At 42.6% G+C, this 22,706-nt stretch overlaps 1 protein-coding gene across 1 annotated transcript in view; it reads left to right on the top strand.

The window, feature by feature from the left end:
• The first annotated feature begins 8,154 nt into the window (after positions 1–8,154).
• ETFA (electron transfer flavoprotein subunit alpha) overlaps positions 8,155–22,706 on the top strand; it is a 30,884-nt gene continuing 16,332 nt past the window's right edge. The window contains exons 1-8 of the mRNA XM_054642197.2: positions 8,155–8,247; positions 13,911–14,060; positions 15,803–15,884; positions 15,992–16,074; positions 17,522–17,621; positions 18,821–18,931; positions 20,934–21,035; positions 21,853–21,921. Coding sequence (XP_054498172.1) covers positions 8,209–8,247; positions 13,911–14,060; positions 15,803–15,884; positions 15,992–16,074; positions 17,522–17,621; positions 18,821–18,931; positions 20,934–21,035; positions 21,853–21,921 — 736 coding nt within the window. The 5' untranslated portion in view covers positions 8,155–8,208. The remainder of the gene's footprint in view (positions 8,248–13,910; positions 14,061–15,802; positions 15,885–15,991; positions 16,075–17,521; positions 17,622–18,820; positions 18,932–20,933; positions 21,036–21,852; positions 21,922–22,706) is intronic.

Raw genomic sequence — 22,706 nt, 5'->3', positions numbered from 1 at the left:
GGAACCTCTCCTGTTGCTTTTTTCTTCCTTCTGTTCTTTTTTCTTCCTTCTTTCCCCCCAGTCACCATGGGCTTCCCGTGCATTAGCAGAAAAATAGGGAAAGCACTTTTGTGGCCTTTGACTCAGTGTTAAATTCCCAAAGACTTTGCAACACAGCAACACGAGTGCCTCTTAAGGTCCAGGAAAGCTTAAGGAAAGCTTAAATATGCTGGAATTGGGACTGGTGCTGTCTTGGGGCTTTGGTCCTTTCTTCACCTCCGTGCAATCACCTTTTTAATTTTATACGTAGAATTTGACAGACATTTGCCAACCTGTATGGCTTGAGGAGGACCTGGTGACTTTAGATGTTGGCTCAGGAAGGGCAGGCTGCGCTCATTTTCCTCAGAAGAGGGAGGCAGGATGGGTTTTCCAGCTGAAGCACTTGTCTCTTGTGCGAGTCAGGCACCCTGCAGGTATGAAGCCCCAGAAGCTGGGGAGCGGGAGAGGACTCTTTGGATAAAGTGCTTCACTATTTGACCCGCTCTCCCAGCCTGGTCACAGCCCCTGCTACCCCTTTGAGGGCCCCAAATGCTGAAAGCAACCTCTTAAATTTGTACGATAGCTGCGGGGAAAGGAAGGTGGATGGCATTTGAAGCACCCGCTTCAGCTGGCACGCATGTCTCCAAGGGATTTTGGTATCCCTGCCTGCTCCTGCGTGTGGGAAGGTGCAGAGGGGCGGTGCAGCAGTGACATCCTCAGGGCAGGGTGAGCCCATGTGTTCCCTGCCTGTGTACCCTGCTGGGGGTTGTGGTCTGACTGCTGCCTGCCGCTAGCGTGGCTCGCTGGCCAGTGGCAGAGCTGGGTGCGGGGTGAGAGTTACGAAGGCAATTGGAAAAGTTTGGTCAGTTCTTCAAACTGGGGTCACCCTGAGGGATAGGTGATGCTAACCTCTGCAGCACTGTGGGGCACCACAGGTCCATGCCTGGGCACCTGCAGAAAAGAGGGTATAGGAAGGTGACTTCAGCCTGAGCCAGAATTCAGATTCCTGGGTGAGTCAGTATCTGCATGTGTTAACAATAAAATGCAAAAATGTCAGAGTGATAGGAGAATGAGACATGTCTGAGAATACAGCAGCTTGGCAGGGATGGTCTGTGTTGCATCACCCTTTTCCCACTCGAGGGCAGGATCCTGTCTTCTCTCCCAAACCTCCCACCAGTTTAGGAATTTGTAAAGTTACAGCTGAGCCAACCAAACTTTTCCAAACCTATGCAAAGCTGTGCTGCAGTCACACCTGTATCTGAACAGAGCAATGTGCTCACACCAGGCAGGTGTGATTGGACTGGACTCCCTTCACAACAAGGCAGGTAGGAACAGGGTAGCAGTGCTGCACAGGCAGTTTAGTAGAAAAGCCAAAAAAAGTACTTGCTAGAAAAGTGTTGAAAGCCCTGCATCTCCTCTATGTGAAATACAAAAAGCTTTACAATGACTACAGGTAATGCCATGAGGCATTGAACCAGCTTGATACCGCATGTTTTACAAACAGGTTAATTGTTGGTTCATCTGAGGGAGGGTAAGGGAAAGCACATCATGAAATCATGGAATAATTCAGTCCAGGAGGCACCTCTGGACCACTGCATTCAGGTGACTTGGAAGTGCTGGAAGCATTTTCTGGTCAAAGCCAAGAGCAATCTCTCCTGCCACACTGATTCCTCCTCGCTCTCCTCCACACAGCGCCCAGAGATTCCAGCCTCTTTTGCAGCAGCTCCAGTCGGGTTTGGTGTGGGAGCTGGCAGGGGCTGCTGGCCACGGGCTGAGGCTGCCTAAGGGTGCTCCCTGCTCTCTGCAGAGCAGCTCTGGGGTTTGCTCCCCAATAGATGTACAAGTTCCCTCTAGAAGGGGAAACGGTAACAATTTTTTTTGTTTGCAGCAGATTGCAAAGGCAGTAAATGCTGATTCTTTCAGAGCCAACCGTGGATTAAGTCCATTATAAAATTAAAACAGATGGAACGCAATTTCACTTACATTACAAAAAAGGACAGGAACCATCTGCAATAAGATTTAGCATTGCAAAGCTATTGTTATCATGTTACCATTAAAACCTTTGATGAAGAGTTTTCTTTCTTTCACAAACTTCTTCACATGAAACAAATGTTTCATTTATCCATCTTCCTAAGATAGTCATATTTTATTAAAAAGACGATGTCTCTCAAAAAACCTCCCTTGGTCCTAGCAGAATACGGCAAAACAAAGAAATGTTGTAAAACTCCAGGACTGAGACACTGGGAGCTTCAATGGAGAAGATGTAGCAAAATGAGAATTCCCTATCCATTTTCCTTTAAAAACATTTCCTTGTGTTTGGGCACAATGTCTGATACTGAAAATAGATAATTAATGAGATAATGGGATACTGCATGTCACCTCCTGTCCAATGGGATTATCTGATGGCTAATTATGGACAGATTGTGATTAATGTGATTATGGATTGGATATTAATCTGATTCTGGATTGATCTAGTTATGTTTTAGTCTGCTCCAAATGGTTAATTGGATCTGAGATAATAGAAATGCAGCTTGCACCAGATTTTGCCACATCAGTTGATGAAGTATCTTTTGATCTGGGTGGGTTGCGAACAATAAATTATTTACAGCTGTTGAGAAAATGACTCTTCCTTAGAATGTAGTCATTCATTTTATTTTCGAGAGCCTTTGAAAACAAAATCAATATCCTTTCTAAAAGGAGATGTTGACAAAAGAAAGGCACGTACATAACTCACAAACAAATGTGACGAAATTAAACAGTGGTTAACCCGGTGGCCTAATGTCTGGTGATGCATTTGAATTGCTATGTGGAGCTTTGGGCTCAATTCTTCTGAGACCAGCAGGGGTTGGGAGCATTGCAGGGGAACAGGGCCCAGTGCTGGGGAAAGTGGTGTTGCACAACAGCTACTGCCAGCCCTGCTAGTGATTAAGAGTCAGCCATGGTAACATGGCAAAGGGAGCCCTTGCCATTTTTCCCCTCCGGATAAGAAAGATTCAGAAAGTTCATGAGTGCAGAAAAGACTTATTGGCCCATCTCCTCTGGTCTCCTTCATATCAGACCATGCAATTGGACACAGAATTATTCTTTTCTCCCTCAAAATGAGCCTGTTAATTTATGGTTGACCTCAGTCATCTCTTCCAGAGATGCATTTGGTCTTGGTGTCACCTGCCAGTACAGGAGAGGCTGCCTTGCTCTCACATCCTGCCTGTGAACTACTTTCACTGGAATGGACACCTAAGTGTATAGTTTAGGTTCAGCCCCCAGACACTGGATCTCGTTATGCTGTTATCTGCAGGATTAAAGGCAATGGGTAAATTGCAGACTTTGTAGACTTCATCTTACACTTTGTGACAGGGCAAGCAGGAGGTACATTAGCCTTTGTCACCAGGTGCTATAAGTGGCAGGTAACTCACCAGAAGGTTCTCCTCCCTAATGGGCTCTGCAATAAAAATATCAAAAATCAAGCAGGTTCCAAAACACTGAAAACAAGGCCTGCTGCAGCTCTGTGCTTACACAAAAGTGCTATTGACTGAGCTGAAACAGAAAGAAAAAAGGAAAAAGCAACTTTCCTTGAAAAGTCCTTAGAGGCAGGGAAAGAGTTTTTCCCCTGGAGTGACTGTTCCTGCTGCTGCAGCAACGGCTTGGGCTGGTGTGAGTGGGAATGCAGTGGCATCTGGATTCCTTACCAGCAGTGTAATGGCAAAAAACCACAGCTACCCTTTTAAAAATATTGCTGGTACAACCTGTCAGAGAATTTTACACATATCTATCATTAACAACAAGGTGAGCTGCATGGCAGAAGGAGGTTGGCAGGTCTTAAAACCCCATCCAGCTGTCTGCACTGGGAGGGCAGCAGAGCTCTTCTCACCAGCATTGTTTCTCTTGTCCTCCACAAACCACCAGCACTCCTGGGCAGGACAAGTTGCCTTCCAAGGTAACCTGAGCCTTTGCTTTCAGAAGGTTATGAGGGTCCCATCTTGCCTGTGAGCTTGGAAGAAAGGGTTTCTTGAACTTCTTGGGTGATTTTGTTCTTTAGGAATATGCAAACTGATGTTACTCCCAGGCTTCCTTCTTACTTGACTGGTACATGGAGATGATTAGCAAGGGAGAGTAGTTCATAAAAAAGAGAAAATACCTGTCTGTGGTTTTGTAGGCTCAGTATTAGAAGATGTCCCTGCTATGGGGTAGCTTTGGGGGAGCTCTTTCTTCTCTCCTGCACTTTGTAAACAGGGCTTGTGGCGTTGTCCCCTTCCACAGGCTTCCATAAGGCCTCATGAACGAGCAGCTGCTGCTCTGAGCCATGCAGGTGAGTGGCTGGAAAGTGATCTGAGCAGAGCACTAAGCACACCTGTGGTGGGCTCTTAGCAAGGACCTTCAATGTCAGATATGTGGAGATGAGCCTTTGTGCCAGTGCTGACAGGGCTCTGGGGACACACGTCCCTCCTTGTGTGCAGCTTCTGAGGGGGTGAGGGGTCACTGGCAACATCCTGGGGTGGCTGAACCACTCGGACCCTGTGAGCTCACAGCACTTGGGCACAAAATATTTCAGCAGCAGAAACCTCTGCTGCTGCTGCTTCCCAGGTGGGTGTTAGTCCTGTCCAGGGCTGGGCTGTGGGTCCTGCCCATTGGTTTGGGGCCCTGCTGAGCTGTCAGCAGGTTGCAGTTGCTTTAACGTTATTGGATTTTGACAGATTAGGAGGCGAATCCTTTCGTGTGCTGGGGAAGCTTCCCAAATGAAGCTCTTTTAATTTATCTGAGTCAGCTATCCCCAGGGTGATTGCAGGAGGAGTAAGCTAAGGATGACCTGTGACAGAGGGACCATCGTAGCAGTAATAAAAAAAATTCCTGCTCTTCACTAAATCCCTTAGTCATGAGGCTGTATTAGCTGGATTCCATATGTTTTAATTAGGAATTATGTATTTTAAGAAAACCAAAATCCGATTCCAGGGAAGACATCGTTACAGATTTGTAATGGTCCTTGTTTCATTTGGCTTCTGTAGACGTATCAATACAGGTACCTCTCCTTGTTTGCAACCATATTTTTAAAAGTTTGAATAATCTATGTTATTATTTTTTCTTTTCCCCAATCCCAATAGTGTGAAAAAATGTAATTCTCTTTCCAATGCAGAAATTAGGTCAGCAGATCCTAATGAAATAATCCTGGATAACAATGCACCATACAAGGATCTGCTTCCACTAATTAATGACTAATTTTTCTTTCAAAATACAAAGTAGTAATTTCTGCCTGCAGTGGACAGTGATTCTACTTCAGCAGCATCTGTTTGTTGCATGTTTTCCATTTCTATTATTGTCATGGGAAGGTCAAATAGAAAAAAGCTTTTTGCCATCGTTCAGCTTGTATGGATCATGCTGATATAATCCCTACCTGATTACAGTTATAAGCTCCTAAAACACTGGCCATAAGTGATAAAGACTTCCTTTGTGCTTCAGGCTGTAATCCGCATCAAGCCAGTTTCAATAAGGATTTGTGCATCTGAAGTGTTGCTGAGGATTTGAATCAAAATTATAAACAGAAAATATAATAAAAAGCCTGTCATGTCTCTGAATTGGTGATGCTACCCCTTAAAATCTGACCTGAAGAGCAGCAATATCACCCTGCTCATGAAAATATGATGTGTGTGCTATGAAGCAGACACACAGCAAATGGATCAATCTATTATTGGCTATGATGCATTTGGTTCATTTTGATAGCAGCTCACTTTTGTTTTAGTGTGAGGCAGTAATGCCCCAACTTGAACAAGATAATTTTGTTTATTCTTGTGGTCTGGGGTTTTTAGGTGTATGTTTGTTGTAAAGATTTCATCTGCATGAGATGTGCAGGTTGGAAGCTTAGTTTTGGAGCCTAAAATAGGATTATGAAATTACATGCCATGCTTTTAATGAGTAAAACACCCCAATTAAAAAGACATAATGGGCAAATTAAGGATGCCTAGGATGTTCTTATTTTGCCTTTGCTGTTGATTTCTTGGATTACCTAGGATGCAGGTAGGGATTTCTACACTGTATAAAACTCCACATCTCTGAAGAGTTACACTGCACCTTAACCATCATTCAAACTGGTGATAAAGAGCCACAGCAAATATTAATCCTCTTTTTAAACCCCTCCCAGGGTACTGTGGTTTCTGCAAAACCATTTCCCCCCTCATCCTCATTTAAACAATTTAGTTTTTTCACTTGGTCATTCGCACAGATCGGCCGATGCACAGGCAGCTCCAAACACTCATTTTGTTTTCTTCCTTCTTTTGGGACTGAAGGGTGGAGCCAGACCAGGCAGAAGTCAGAGCAGCCCTGGAGCTACTTTAATCCTTATAATCAGGCACAGGCCCCGAAGGAGGTTTGCCACCTCCTTTAGCTCTTCCCTTCACAGCCCTCCTTTGGGGCTTGAGGAGTTAAGGTTCTGCTCTGGGGCCAGGGAGTTGTAATATGCAGGACAGCTGCTTTTCCTCTATTCTAGAGACATTTGAGACGAAGTAAATTGTCCATTTAGATGCTTGAGTTGCTGGACCTGGTTACCATTTGCTGTAAAGCAGCACTTTTTGGCATCTGATGTGAAAATCACATGGCAGAATAAATTTAAAAGGTGATTCAGTGCCAAGACTGTGGCAAAGTCGAAGAGCATTTTTGATCAGTCTGCCTTTTGCCTTCTTATGCAGCGACCCAGCAATGCAGAACGAATCACTGATGTGCTGAAGATCTCCGCTGATTCTTGGAGGAACAATCCAATGGCCACAATTGCTGGGGCTGGGGGGGATGTTTGGGGTTTTTTTACACTCTAAACCACTTCAGGATGGGAAGGAAAAAACTGCATCAGTGGCTCACTATCCTGTGATTTCTGTGATGGGAATTCCATCCTGGAGCATCCCAAATCCATGTGTGCTTGGGGCTCCTGGGCTGGCAGGACCAGTTGCTACATTGTGGCAGCTCCTGCCAGCTTCTCCAGGACATCAGGTTTTCAGAGAGCCATAGCGCATAGCATAGTGAATTTGGCCCGAAACATTTTGCTTCATTGATTTTTAAATCCCTCTCCTTACCACCCAAAAAAAAGTACAGACGTATGGAAAACCAGCAAGTCTCAGTCTGGTCCCTGGAGCACCCTGCTGCCATGTAAGGGGCAGGCACAAGATGTCTTGCCTTGGTTCTGGGAAATCAGAATAATAATAAAATAGATCTATAAATTATTCAGAGCTCATGAGCTATTGCCTAATGCTGCTTGGGGCCAAGCACAGGGGTGTGGGTGAGGCAGCCAGAAATCTGTCGTGGTCAGAGGATGCCATCCAGGGCTCGTGGTACCTGACTGAAGTTTAGGTGTGGTTTGGACAGCTGGTGGGGCGCGACATTTGGGAGGCACGGTGACATCTGGCCTTTCGAGCGTGCCCCGCACTCCGTCCCTGCATTATCCCTCCTGCCTTTGCTGCGCCCGCGGTGCGGGGAGCGCGGCCGGGGGATCTGGCAGCGCACGGGCAGCCACAGGCGGGGGCTGGAGTCTCCCCGGCTGCTGTTGCCTCCACAGCCGTAAATTAAATAAGGCTTCTCCTTTCTCTTCGCAAGGCACATTTCATTGGCTTAGGATAGGATCTGGCAAGGAGCACCGGCATTTGAAGGCATAACTCTGCTCTCTGATGTTTTCTTTTCTTTCAAGGCTGTAACTCTTTGCGGAAGCAGTGCAGGGGAACCACGCAAAGGCGGCCGGAGGAGGCCGGCGCTGGTACCAGGTCAGTTTGGGCTGGAAGGGGTCCGCTCCCCTCGAGGCGCTCCGCGGAAGCGGGACGGGCCCCCTACGGCAGCGGCAACTTCGCTCTTGCCCTCCGGCATCGCCCGGACCGTGCGGGGCGGGCGGATACAGCCAGCCGGGCCGCGGGACAGGGCCGGCTGTACCGGGGGGCAGTGCAGGGGCCAGCCAGCTGTGCGGGGGTACAGCGGGCGCTGCTGGGGGACACAGCCATTAGTGCGAGGGAACGCAGTCGGCAGTGCGAGCGTCAGCGGGCGGCTCGGAGAGATAGCCGGGCGGTGCCGACCGTGCGGGGCTCAGCGCGCTCCGCTCCGCGCTCTCCGCTCCGTTCCGGCCGCGCCGCCGCTGCCGCGCATTGGCCCGGCGCTCGGTCCAATGGGGCGGCGGGGCGGGGCCGGCCCGGCTCTCGCGAGAGCGGCGCGGTGCGGGCTGGCGGAACCATGTTGCGGGCGGTGGCGGCGCAGCGGCTGCGGCGGGCGGTGAGTGCGGGGCGAGCCCCGGGCCGCGCACCGAGCGGGGCCTTCCCGCCGCCCCGGCCGGGCGGGCCCTGCCCTGTGGGGCGAAGGGGGCGCGGGGCGGGGCGCGGGCCGAGCTCCTCCCGCCCGGCAGCGGTGGTCGAGGGGGGTCTCTGAGAGGCGAGCGCCCCGCGCCGCCGGGCTCGGACTTCTCGGCTGGACTCCCCTGTCACTCCGTCTGTTAAAAATAAAGTTTCCGAGTGGATAAAGGGTGTTCCACGAGGCCTTCCAGCGGTCCCGGCAGGCAGGAGTTGCGGACTGCTGTCCCGTGTGGAGAGCTAACCTAGGTGTCAGGGAAAACCTGAACTTCTGGCAGTGCTCGCTCGTATCCACCCTTGAGCAGGACAAGCTGAGCAACAGGTGGAGAAAACTTCTAAAGTTTGTTACTGTAAATTCTTAAGAGTACTGGAAGAATATTAGTGGCTCAATGAGAGGCTTTCTGCAGTATTGTAGTTAATCCACCGTTTTTCAGTCACACCTGTGCAGAAATGTGATTGCCTTAATTGTCACAACCTGTGCATGAAGCTAATGCAAAGCACCTGTTGCTTCTCCGGTTTGACCTTCATATTGCTCAGCTGGGAGGAGTACTGGGCTGTTGAAGGCCATTTGCTGCTTGGCGTGTTAGCGTGGCTGTGTTACCAAGGTCTAGGTGAACTCAAGGTTAATTGGGGTAGATGATTGATGAGATGTCCCCGAATATCTGTTCAATCTCTTACTGTGCGCTAGGAGATGCCCCCTCCACTAGAACTGTGTATAAATAGCCCTTGTAAACAACTTTAAGTCTTGCAAGTCTCTTTTTGAGCTCTTCAAGGCTTTTACACGTACTACAGTTCAGTACAGCTCTAAAATAGTAGTTATGCATATATTTAATGGTTTCAGGTGATAAAAATCTCTTAAAAGATGAGCAAAGGTGGAGAGGTCAGACATGATTGAATTAGCAGAAAATTCTTACTGTTGTAATCACGGGCATGTTTCAGTTGTTACGCTGCAGGCTTTGTAGAGCAAAGGTCTCAATGATCTCTGAATCATGGTACTGCTGTGTAAATAGTACTCACATGCTCACTCCACAGTTCAGTTCCATGGCCTGGACGTGGGAGTTCAGCTGCTGGGTTTTCAGCCATACACATCTAAACTAGTAACTTTATAAAATAAAGCCAGTAAAACATGGTGTGCATCTTCAGTGTATGTGTAACAATGTAGTCTGTGACAGAAGTGAAACAAACAAACTCTGTTTTTGTTTACTATTCTAAAGTGAAAAGTTTTGCCCTGCTAACTAGCTCAAGAGTGAGTGGAGTTTAGAGAAAAAGATGAGAGAAACCTGTGAAGTACGAGCAGGAAGGAAAATTGAATTTTTGTGCAACTTAAAGATGGGAATACTGAGGAGGAATGAGACTGCAAGTGCACAAAAACTTGGTGCAGAGGTGGGAATAAGCGATTTAGGGACTTCCCTGTGTTGAAATATAGTGTTGTATTTCAAAATAGCTTAGTTGATTTTGAGTATTGGTTTGCAAGGGGTGTATTTGGAAAAGTTTAATGTGTATTTCATCTTTCTCTTGCTGCTTCAATCCCTTTGTAATATTAAATCTTTATTATGATTGCCAAATCGTTTTTGCAAAGTGGTTTTATTTTTTTATCACTGTTCTTTGCTGTAGTTATAGCTCCTTTTTAATTCAGATGCCTTTAGTGTTTCCTGGAGTTACAGAGCTGTCTTTTAGACCTCTTTTGTAGCCAGGTCTTTAGAGAGGTTCTAGAAGTATATGCTTGAGTTTCCTTCTCTCTCTGAGTTTACCAGATTTATTTAGTTAAAGTTTTACAGCTACAAGATTGTGTCTTAATAGAATTAGGCATTGCTTTGTGTTTTAGGAATGTAGCCTTTGTCTTTAGTAATACCCTAGTTCCTAGTTTCTGGAGTTCTTTCTTGGGAAGTTTGCTCTGTGTTAATGGCTCTCCAGGAGATCCACAATTCCTAATAAGCAGTTTTAAAATTTTATGTTCTGGCCAGTTTGCTTTTACAGCTAAGAAAATCAGCTCTAGAGATACCTTTTAGGTCCAGTTGTTTGGTGCTCTGCCTTGTGAATGTCTGTTTTGGTTCTGTAACTTCCAGTGGCTCTTCTAAAGAGAAACAGCCTTCATTTTCCCACCTGAAGTTTCTAGCACCCTGTTTCTTATTGATGCATATTTGGAGCATGGGGCCATGTAGAATTCACCTGCTGCATCTCTGGCATTTCTTGGAACAACTTTTTGGCTGACTCATCTTGTGTTGCTGTGCCTGCCACATGTTTTGGTTGGAGCTGCTTTCCCAGTCCCGATGTCAATGAGTGTCCTTGGAGCAGGCTGCCAGCAGAGGCCACGGCTGCTGCACACCCATCTCCCCAGGCAGCCAGCACAGGTTTACCACACTTCTCTCTGGGTTTTCAAGCTCTTGGTGCAGCTGGTTTTTAGCATACAAGCAGCAAATCTGTATGTAAGAGGTGCTGGGCACGTGTGCTGTTCAGGAAGCCTGTCTGTGTGCTGGCAGAGATGCTCAGTTTGCAGTGGCTTTGTGTGGAGAGCAGATCACTGTGCCCATTCAGTGGGTGCCTGGCTGTGTGTGCTGTTGGCTTCACCTTTGCAGCTGTACTGGATGTGCCCACATTGCTGATGTTACACTGTGATAGTAGCAGGGACCAATATCTGGTATTTTGTCTGCAGTCTAGAAATCCAGATGTTGTACTTGGAGTTTTTTGTGCTCTGGTTGGGAAATGTTAATGGGTTCCTCAGTGGGGAGCAGCACGGTGCTTTGGGGAAACTTGAGACAATCAGTACAGTGAACCTGTGGCTGTTTTGCAAGTGGCTTAATTGATCACTACTGCACATCTGAGTTAATCTTAGCAACTTTGAGACATCTGGATGTCAGAGGCCAAGTTTGCTCTATAGTAAATACTGGGGAGGAAAGGGGAAGTTGGAAATTCTGGGTGGTTTTCATTCACAAATGTTAGTTTTGGTATAAACTGAGTCACTGTCCAGAGTTTCCACCAGAGAGGAGGTGCAGATGTTTCTGCTGTAGAGGAAACATAAAGTGTGTAGCTGTGATTTGTGTGATTTGTACCTAAACTTGAGGAAAAGAAACTTCCCAGTTCTACCTCCCTGTGGCTGGGCTGTCATTACCTGCTGTCATGCTGCAGAAGCTACTCAGGTGCCCAGGTTGGTGGGATGTTTATCTGGAGATGATTTCTGTGGGTACCCTCATTTTCCAGAGCTTGGTTTTCACCAGGAACCTTCTGTGACACAAGCACTGAGTGCTGTTCCTTCTTAAGGCATTATTTTCAACAGTTTAATTGATCTGTGTGTCTTATTTCTTGTGCTTTCTTTCCTTGCTGCCAGCTGGTTAGGTTTATTCTCTACCTTCCTATTTTATTTAGGCCCTTCCTATTTTATTTAGGCATCCTGCCCAAGAGCAGCAGTGATGGCAGTGATGGGCTGTTCTCCACACGTGCAGCTGGGCAGTAACTGCATCAAAATAACCACTTGTCCTATCATTGACTCATTGCAGCTCCTTAGTTTTCAGGACCATATGACTGGATGAATTACCCTCTGGTTTTACTGCAGATTCTTTATTATAACAACAAAAGTCAGTTTGGTTTGGTTTTGTTTATAGAGAAAATTATTTAATGTGTCCTAGTATATAAAATTCAGACTCACGTAGAAATCTCGTTTGTCATCTAGATTTTTACCCATAATATATAATGTGACTTTAAATTTATTTTGAATCTGGCCTTGTCTTTATGTTCAGAAATGTCATCCATGAAGTAACCTTCTGGTGTGCATATTGTGTATGTTCCTACAAATATAAAATGTGGGATTATTGGTTTAGAAATAATACCTCATTAATGCTGTAATAGCCTGCTTAAGCAACTTCTATTGCTCATATTATTTTTGGTTAAAAACCAATTATTTCTCAGTTTATTCTAGAATGGTTTGACAGAATGATGGTGCTATTTAGGGAAAAATGATAATATAGGCAGAAATAAATGTGTGTTTAAAATGCATGTGTCTCCATTTGAAATTTGAAAACTTGAGGATTTTCCAGGAGTATGGTCCATTTTACCCCATGACACAACTGTAAATCATTGGAGAGTGGGCTTTTTGCCACAAAGGCATGGATTTATTCTTCAAATGGTGACTAAAATTTCATAACTTTTATTGCAGATGATGTGTGAAACATAATCAAAAATACAGCATCTGATCTATAGTGGCAGTAAATATTTTGTTACTGGCAATTGGTTTCAAAGGAGCTTAGAATATTTAATGACAGCAAGCATAAGCATTATGCTTAACCTTAAGCATAAGAGATTAAATGCAGAGCACTTCTACAAGAATCCTTATTGTTTTAATCAGAAGGACAAATTCTGATCCAGATTCTGCAAAAACTTTGTATTTTTTTATTTGTGCACTGTGATTAGCTTCAGGGAAGTCCTTGGGATTTGCTTTCTGTGTTTGAAATTCAATTTGTTGGTAGGCTTTGTGGGGTTGAAGTCCAGATGCAAATTTTAGCCTCTCACATTTTCTGAAGCTTTTTATATTTGAAGTTGTAGGCAAGTGCGTGTTTGGCATGAGGGGAGATGGGGTTTGAATGTAAATTTAAAAAAGTCGTGTTTGGCTGTGCATCTTCAGCGTTGTGTTAGTATTTGTTCTTGGTTATATTAATGAATTTACTTGGTTTTGCACGTGTTCCATCCTACACTGATCATCGCTCAAGTCTTCAGTGGGGCTTTATGTGGGGTAAACAAACACTTGAGGGACAATTTTCCTGTTCCTATCCAAAATGTTTTCTCTACTCTAGTATTAGTCTTGGAGGAATAAGGCTTTTCACAGCTGAATATTAGAGAGGAAGGTCCCAGAATTTAGAATATTTTGGTTTGGTTTTAGGACAGTTTTTTGCCTTTTTTTTTTGTTTCTTTCATTTTTGCTTTAGAAGCTCAAGTTTGTGTATGAATGTTGAATTGGTCAAAGCTGTTATTTAAGGACCATTAAATTGTGGTGGTAGCCTAAGTGCTCAAATGTTTTGAAGGAAAAGAGGGAAAAGTGAACCTGGTGCCTGTAAAGATTTCTCCTAGTGTGTTTTCAGGCTGTCAGCTGCTCCTGCTTAATTTTCATTCAGCTACTGCATAAAATTTTGCCTCTAAATATAAAAGTGGGTTCTGTAGCTAGATTTTGTTTAAAACTTCTAATAAAACACTGCCAGAGAACACCCTAGAAAACCAAGTAAACATTTATTTGCCACTGTTTATTTCCTTGTCTAATCCTCAGTCTTTAAGGCACTTAGTTATGTTGATTAACTGAGCTTGAATGTAATGTGTTAAAATGTTTTTTCTTAATTTTGTTCAGTATTTTCCTGTGGAGTTTCAGTTTGAGCACAGCATGTTACAGACAAGCTGAAGTCAAGCGGGTTTGTCCTTTCCTTTTTGTATCACCCTATGGATTCTCTTTAATAATAAAAATTATCTAGAATGAGCCTAGCAGTGTTTTACGACTATGAGTGATGCATTTCTGTGAAGCCTTGGATGCCCAGAGGAGCAGGTTTTTATTTCAAAGCCAAGTTTCCCACTGGTTTTTATTTCAATGCAAGTTTCTCCCTTGCTTTGCAGGCGTCGGTGCTGCGGAGGTCTCAGAGCACCTTGGTGGTGGCAGAGCACAACAATGAGTCCCTCTCAGGCATCACCCTCAACACCATCACTGCAGCAAAGGGCTTGGGAGGGGAGGTCTCCTGTCTGGTGGCTGGTACCAGCTGTGACAAGGTAGGAAATGCTATTTTCATACCAATGAAATAAAGATGCAGTGAAACAACACTTGGCAGCGTCTCAAGCAGCCTGAAAAATAATCTGTAGTCAGGAGAAACCGTGCCAGGAGTTGCTAATCTGCCAGAAAAGTCCTGCACTTGGAACTGCTTCTGTTCTAAAGAGAAAATACGGATATAGATTTCATTTCACAGGGGACGGTATCAATAATGGCTGTTACATGCCTGAGCAAGCAAATTTTTATGGGAGTAAAGGACAATTAACTTTGAAAACAAGATATGTCTCTGTAAAGTTTAAATGACAAACATTGCAGTGCTAAGAATTTGGAAAGAAGCTTTTGCTTGTTTAAATGGAAACCAGCAGAAGTGAAACAACAGTGATACATTGGGCTTTTGAGCAAGTTGCTGTTACTAACCAATCACTAGTTGTGCAGAGAGTGTTTGCAACCTGAAATCCTGAATTTAGTGCTTCTTGACTTCATCACACAGCTCACGTATGTAAAAAGCTCCTTGTACATTAGCTGTGCATTTTTAGTGTCATTTTGATGTGCCAATTCTAGAGACAATATAATTAGTACATTAGTGGCACTTTTACTCCGACATGACTTTGGGTTGTGTGAGCAGTAGAAGCACAAAAAACTATGCCTAATATTTACATACTGTTTATGCACTGTTATTTTGAAAGCAACATGTAGTAGCTCATGAAGAAGGCATACTTAGAGCAGCTTATTCACAAATAGGTGGAGAAACCTCAGTAGCTATTCAGGTGTTTGAGGTGGAGATGAAGCAAATATTTGTCTAAATCAAGAAAATTAAAAAGGAAAAAAGACATAATTGCCTGACATGTGTGTCTTTAATTTTCCTTATTCTATGTAGGAGAAAAATGATTGTGAATTTTTTGTTTGTTTGTTTTAATGCTAAATATATGGAGTCTGTGTGTTATGGTGGGAAAAATATTTTATAAAAAATGAAGGTTTAGAGATTTTTATTTAAGAGCCAGTGACTCAAACAGATATTCTGCAGCAGCTACTAGGGATTTTTTCTTGATTTCCTTTTGTTAATTTTTGAGGGTAAACTGATACTCATCAAACTCAGTAAAACTACTCTGTTTCTGGACGATGCATGTGGTCTCCAGACCTTGCTGTCAGTCCTCTTCTCTCTGATCTGTAGTAACCCTTTTATCATTTAAACTTCACTTGTGCCAATTCAAACGAAAAAAATGCATAAATATAAATTGAAAATACACATTGCTTCAGTGGGCAAAAAGTCAGATGCAAACAAAGGGTTGCTCCTAGAATTTGGACAAAAATCATAACAGCATTGTACATTTGTAGTTGTTGGTATGCTAGATACTGACTGAACTTAAAGTAGGATTTGTTTCTTGGTGATTGTGTTGGAATACTGAGCACTAATCCTCCAGTGTGGCTGTTGCTGGCTGCTGTAAGAAGTGCTGGGGTTGCTGTGGAGCCCTGCATGCAGGAGGCAAGGGTGAGGCAAGTTTTCCTGAGGCTGATTTGCTCCGTAGTTCTCTGATTGACAAATTCATTTTCATGATCCCATAAGGAGCTGTGCTGTGGATCAGAAGGCCTGCATTTTATTCAGGTCTGTTCTGATTTTGAAATTCATGTACTTTTGGTTCTGGTTTTATTGAATCTATAGACTGTGAGCAGTGGGGACTCCCTTGTTACATGTTTGTGGTGCCTGTTAAAACACAAACTAATAATAATTTCCTTGTAATCACAGGTAGCATCAGAACTCAGCAAAGTGCAGGGTGTTGCAAAAGTTCTGGTGGCTCAGCATGATGTGTACAAGGGATTTCTAGCAGGTGAGAGTTGTTCTTACCTATTCACAAAAGAAATTTATTTATGTATTTGTGTTTGTGACTGGAAATAGGATGGTTGTAAATTCTGAGCAATGTATTTTTATTCTCAGAGGAGCTGACTCCCTTGATTGTGGAAACTCATAAAAAATTCAATTACACCCACATTTGTGCCGGAGCATCTGCCTTTGGGAAGGTGAGTAGATCAAAGAGCATCAAAAAGTTTTTGTAGAAAAGAGACAGACACTGCTGTATGTAAGAGTGTGAATCTAAGGCCTGAGAGAGATGAGCCATGGACAGTTCTGCATTTGCAAACTATTTTACAATTGTTTGCTTAAAAAGTCTTAGTTAGATTTCATGATTCATGTTTGAGTTCTTTTATGAGCTGATGTGAAAAAAATAGTGTAGAAGAAATAATCTGTGGTAACCAGCCAATCCTATGGACACAAAGCAAAATGTGCAATAAGGCAAACCAGATTAAGTGATCTGAAAGCATGAAAATTGTAAGGAAAAGCACACCAAATTGGGATGAAAAATCTGTTCTTTGCATGTTGAAATGAGAGTGGGCAAACCTATTGGAAGCAAACTTTTTTTTGGAGTGGGATTTGCATCTGTAATATAAGTCACGTGCATAAAAATGTCTGTAAACACATATAAATAACGCAGAGCTAAGTTCCAGCCAGGATGGTTTGTAGTGAAAATACAATTTTTATTTTACAAAACTTTTTTTTAATGTGTTTATAAGTACATGAAGAGCCTCAGTACTAAGAATCTGGGCAGCATTGTGGTGCAGTAAGTTAGAGGAAAAGGATCTTGCAGAAATCTTGCCGCTGTAGGACGAGTAGACATCGGCCTTCCATCTGCCTGCTTTCACTTCCAATCAATAGCAATCCATATGCTTCTGTTTTTGCTAGGAGAAATTAAGCCTTAGGTTTTCAATTTTTTTTTCTTTCTTTTTTTTTAACTGCAGTGTCATAGGAGTTAATGGCTTTTGCTTACACTGCCATTTTTGAGTGCTTCATGTGAGTGAAGATTTCAGACCTGGGCCTTTTTTTCTTGTACCAGATTAGGAGGCAGACAAAAAGCAAATAATCATCTTATCATTGATTTCTTCATAATTTCTGCTGCTCTTTTTATCCTTCTTCCCACTCCTAAAGGTGCTAAGTAATTTTCTAGAGTAAGTTTTGGAGCAAGAGAATATACACTTTAATACTAAATTTAATTTTTTGTTTTGCTCTGGAGGGAAGAATGCAGGTTTTTTTTCCTATAATTTCTGGCATCTAACTTCCAAAAGCACCATTTTTTTTTCCTTTGAAGTGCCAAGAGCTCAACAATCCATAACTGTCAATTTTCTGAGTAAGTGGCATCTATATTCAGTTTTAGAATATTTGAAGCAAATAAGTCTCCTAATTTAAGATATTGAATTACGGGTTTACTTACAGTAAGTCTCATAAAATGTCTAATGTTATTACAGTAATGGGGTTTTATTTGGCTGCTAAGGCTACATGAGTAGCCCTTCAAAAATCTTAGTTCTATATGTCTCAGAGACAGCATTATACGAAATCAGGTCAGCAGTGTTCTTTTACTGACTGTGGACATTTTAGTTAGCTTACTTTGCTAACTTTTCATCTCTTAATTTCTAGAATCTTATTCCCAGGGTGGCTGGCAAGCTTGATGTTGCCCCTGTTTCTGACATTATTGAAATTAAGTCCCCAGATACTTTTGTGAGAACTATCTATGCAGGTGGGTAATCACAAAAGCTCTGTGGTATTTGTCCAATGAAGAACCCAGTAGTGCTAATTTTTCTACATGATCCTAATGTTAAAACCTTGGAATATGATAGGAATTTTCCCTTTACAATCTCAATTGCTGTGATTCATAAAAAATGAAGCCTGGGGATGGACAGGATGCTCCCTGTGTGAGAAAGGAGGTAATTCCAAGGGCTTTGGTGGAAGCATGTCAGACCCATGTCTGTCACCTTAAGGAACAGAATTTGATCCCATCCTTTCCATGTCCTGTGTTTGTTAATGCCCTTCTGATCAGGTTCTGGAAAGCATAAGACATCAGGTTAATTGTCCAGCTTTATTTAATAGGACTAGCATTAGCTCTGATTTAAGATACCACAGGGTTATTTTTTCTAATTACGAAGACATTGAATGAATTATTTCTAATATTTAATTACCTTAATTTGTAATTATTTTTTCAGTCTTGTTTCTCTAATGCTTGGCTGACACTGTGTTTTATTTTAGATATTAGTTTATTAGCTTGTGTTTCTTAATTTTACTGTAAAGTTGTACCACATGTACCAGCAGGGTATTACATTTTGAGTTATGCTCCTGGAATGTGGTTTAGTGCTGCACTTTAAGTTACTTTCCAGTAATTCACAGTTTCGAGATGACTTTGTTTGTGAATAGTTGAATGTTTATGAATGTTGCAGCAATTTTTCTTTTAGCATTCCCTGTAGCCTCCAGTGTGAAGTATTGTATTATATTATAGAGAGAAACACAGTCCCACAGATACATGGGGGAGGCCTCATTGTCTTCAGTTCTGATGAATTTCATGCAACAGGATAAAAGGTCTACTTTGAATTATAGACATTCTTTATATGTAAGAATGGCATTTTCAAAGTTGTTTTTTCATCCCTTCTGAAATTTAAAATCTCATTCATAAGAGATGATTTGAATGCTTTGTATCCTTTAAAAATAGAGGATTTGTATTTATACTTTAGAAACACAGGGCTAAAACATCAGTGAAAGTATTTTTAATCTCTATTTATTAAGTGCTAAGATTTAGTCATCTAAAACTGCATTTTTGGGAACTACCTTGGTGGATGTTGCATATTCTAGTACAACTGCTAATGTGGTTTTGATATCAATTTCTGGGGTTTTTTTAAAGCATAATATGTCTGATAATCTTTAAAATTTTAATGTCCCTTTTTTTAGGAAATATTATCTGCACTGTGCAGTGTGATGAAGCAGTCAAAGTGTTTACTGTACGGGGAACTTCATTTGAGGCTGCACCAGCGAGTGGTGGCAGTGCCAGTGTAGAAAAGTGTGAGTATTTGTTCTGGGCTGCTGTTGTTTTGTTTAGTAGAGTTCGTTTTGCTCACTGCCTGGTGATGTTTTGTAGAAGGATTTGTCAAAGCAAAGTGATTGTCACCATGTAGGCTTTGTATTTTTAATCACAGGTGCTTGCACTTTTTAGTGATGTCTGATAAGAGAAGATAGAGATTATCTGCACAGTTACTTCCTTTTCTTTGACCAGAAATGGAGATGATCTGTGCTGAAATCCCTGCTTGTTCCACTCACTGCCTAGTTTCTGCCACTGCAGTCTTGAAACTTTAAGGAAGGACAAGTCATAGCTGTTTGAATAACCAGATTGGTTTTCAAAACAAGACTGAGCAAAAATAGAAGTTTTGGTTTAATCATACTGCAATTGAGATCGGTCATTACATCATCAAGCTAAATTAGTGGCAGTTTAAATTGATTTGAGAATAGAGAGTTTTAGATTAGTTTTAACCATATCAGTTCAATTTACAATTTAATGAAGCCAGTGTAGCTTGGATAATTGAGAAATCCAGTCAAGAATGACAAAGTAATTGAGGTTGGAAGGGATCTCTAGAGATCATCTAGTCCAGCCCCATGGAGCAGGTTGCCCAGGACTGTGGCCAGTCAGGCTTTGAGAATGTCCACAGGTGGAGACTTCACAACTACTCTGGGTAATCTGTTCCATTTTGGTGACCTCTGCTGTTTTTCACTGTGAGCCTTCTGGTTTTGTGGCTTAGTCCTTGCCTGTGACCCATCCTGTATTTCCTGACATCTGTGGGTGGCAGGAGTCAAACATTCCTGAGTGAGTGTGTTGCTCTGCTGGACTTGTCTGCCTGTGACACTGAGGCTCACACTTGTTGTGCTGGGTTGGTATCAGTGTGTGGCACCTGTAGAGCAGGATTCCTTGGGGTGAAGTTGGTACTGTAGTTCCCTGAACACAAGAGAATTCCTCATGGTGCAGTTGGTACTGTAGTTCCCTGAACACCACAGAATTCCTTGTGGTGCAGTTTGGACTGTAGTTCCCTGCACACAACAGAATTCCTCGTGGTGCAGTTTGGACTGTAGTTCCCTGCACACAACAGAATTCCTTCTGGTGCAGTTGGTACTGTAGTTCCCTGCACACAACAGAATTCCTTGTGGTGCAGTTTGGACTGTAGTTCCCTGCACACAACAGAATTCCTTCTGGTGCAGTTGGTACTGTAGTTCCCTGAACACCACAGAATTCCTTGTGGTGCAGTTTGGACTGTAGTTCCCTGCACACAACAGAATTCCTCGTGGTGCAGTTTGGACTGTAGTTCCCTGCACACAACAGAATTCCTTCTGGTGCAGTTGGTACTGTAGTTCCCTGCACACAACAGAATTCCTTGTGGTGCAGTTTGGACTGTAGTTCCCTGCACACAACAGAATTCCTTCTGGTGCAGTTGGTACTGTAGTTCCCTGAACACAACAGAATTCCTCGTGGTGCAGTTTGGACTGTAGTTCCCTGCACACAACAGAATTCCTCGTGGTTCAGTTTGGACTGTAGTTCCCTGAACACAACAGAATTCCTCGTGGTTCAGTCTGTACTGTAGTTCCCTGAACACAACAGAATTCCTTCTGGTGCAGTTGGTACTGTAGTTCCCTGAATGCAACAGAATTCCTCGTGGTGCAGTTTTTACTGTAGTTCCCTGAACACAACAGAATTCCTCGTGGTGCAGTTTGGACTGTAGTTCCCTGAACACAACAGAATTCCTCGTGGTTCAGTCTGTACTGTAGTTCCCTGAACACAACAGAATTCCTCGTGCTTCAGTCTGTACTGTAGTTCCCTGAACACAGGTGGTGAATGAGGCTCATTCCTCAGTGCCAGCAGCAACTGCAAAAGCTCACAGCAGAATTGGTTCTAGAAGAACTCTGAATTGGGCTTGAGCTCAGGTTTCAGCTTGAAAATCCAAGCTTGAGCTCAGGTTTCAGCTTGCAAACACATGCCTTTTCCTTTTCCTTGTGGGGTTTGCTGATGTGGTGGATGTAGTGACGCCCCCGCCGCCCGTGGGGATCTCGGAGTGGATCGAGCAGAAGCTGACGAAGAGCGACCGGCCGGAGCTCACCAGTGCCAAGGTGGTGGTGTCAGGGGGTGAGTGATCACAGACAAACTGACTGATGCTGCACTGCACCAATGGCACCTCTTGGTAAATCGTGTCTGTAATGGGATACATTAGGAAAAAAAAGAAATTTCTGATGTAATTCTCAAATACTCCATGGGAGCTACTGGGGAAGCACCCAACGTGTATATTGTGTAAAGAGGTAATACATGAGTTTAGCATATGCTGGGAGGCTTTGTTAGAGCATTTTCATATTTGATGAGCCTCTTTAAAATTTTAGCAATATGAATTGTTTTTTAGATGGAAATTTGTCATGTTTTTTCATGTATCAAAATTTATCATGTATCAAAATTACTGCTGATCATTTCAGTCAGTCTGAACATTATTATGTAATGACCTTAATGATTTTAAAATGTGTATTGATTGTATTCTGCTCCTTAGGTATCAAGTGATGGACCGTGATTTTTACTGTATGCCTACAGCCAAAATGATTTCTTACTAATCCCACTACAGTGTTTTGTTCCTGAAGCCAGCAGAGGGAGCACAAATTAGTTAAAAAAATTCTGTTTCCCTGGTTTTGGAGAATGACCTTGATGGTGCTGTGTTCAGGAAGTAAACAAGACAGAGTGGTGTTGGTTTATACATATGAAGTACTAATGGCAAAGACAAAAGCTAAATCTCCAAATATTAAATACTGGTTAGTAATGTATCCAGAAATACCCTGTGCAGCCATATCTTTGAGTCTTTGCAAATGCTAATATTCATACAGAAAGTTTACATAGGCCAAAAAAAAAAACTTAAAAAAATGTGTTCTTCTTTCTTGATCTTCTTTTGTTCTTAACTTTTAAGGGAGGGGCTTGAAGAGTGGTGAAAATTTTAAGTTGTTGTACGAACTTGCGGATCAGTTGCATGCTGCAGGTAAACTTGTTCTCCTCCTTTTTTTTAACCCTGTTTATTATATTTAAACAGGTCACATTAAAACCAGAATTCATCTTAAGTCTTTTATTTTCATATCTCTATCAAATGGTTAAAATGCTCTTAGTTTAGTAATAGATAAAGTTTGGTCAATAATACTTAAATGCCTGTGTATGAAGCAAAATATTAACCTGTAATATTCCCCGTGCTTCTCAAATCTCCAGAACAGAAGCTTGCAAACAAAAAGTGAAGCTGTCATAGCTCATTTTGAAGAGCTAATACTCTCTGCATACATCCTTTTCTAGTGCTTCTATACAGAATCCCACTCACATTGTTGTAGTTTGAGTGGCTCTGCCCTTTTGCTGTGCTTTTGTATTAACAGGAGAAAATCAACTATATACAATATCCCAGTGAAGTTTTTTCTATAAAGGCTGGGAAAGAAGGAGAAACTGTTTGCTCTAATGTTTTAATTCCATTAATTTTAGCATTCACATGATTGGCTTGTTTTTAAAGTGGTGTTTTTGCTAACTAAATGTCCATATGGAATTTTTGAGTTTACTGTGATATTTTTCTTTACCACGCCTGATTTTTGAGATTCACAGCAATACAAGATAGCACATATGTTGCATTCAGACTTGAAGGAAGATTTTGGGAAGGCATTTATGGGAAAATCTTCTTTTGACAAAGCAACAAGAAAAAAAATCATGGAAATATGCCAGATTGAAATCCTTGGTTTAAATATATGGCCCTTTGGGCTGGGAGTAGGGATTTCCTGTTGCTTATGAAGT

This window comes from Agelaius phoeniceus, chromosome 13 (assembly GCF_051311805.1).
Source record: "Agelaius phoeniceus isolate bAgePho1 chromosome 13, bAgePho1.hap1, whole genome shotgun sequence".
Taxonomy (NCBI): domain Eukaryota; kingdom Metazoa; phylum Chordata; class Aves; order Passeriformes; family Icteridae; genus Agelaius; species Agelaius phoeniceus.
The sequence above is the reverse complement of the archived record's forward strand: the minus strand, read 5'-3'. Positions and strand labels throughout refer to the sequence as shown.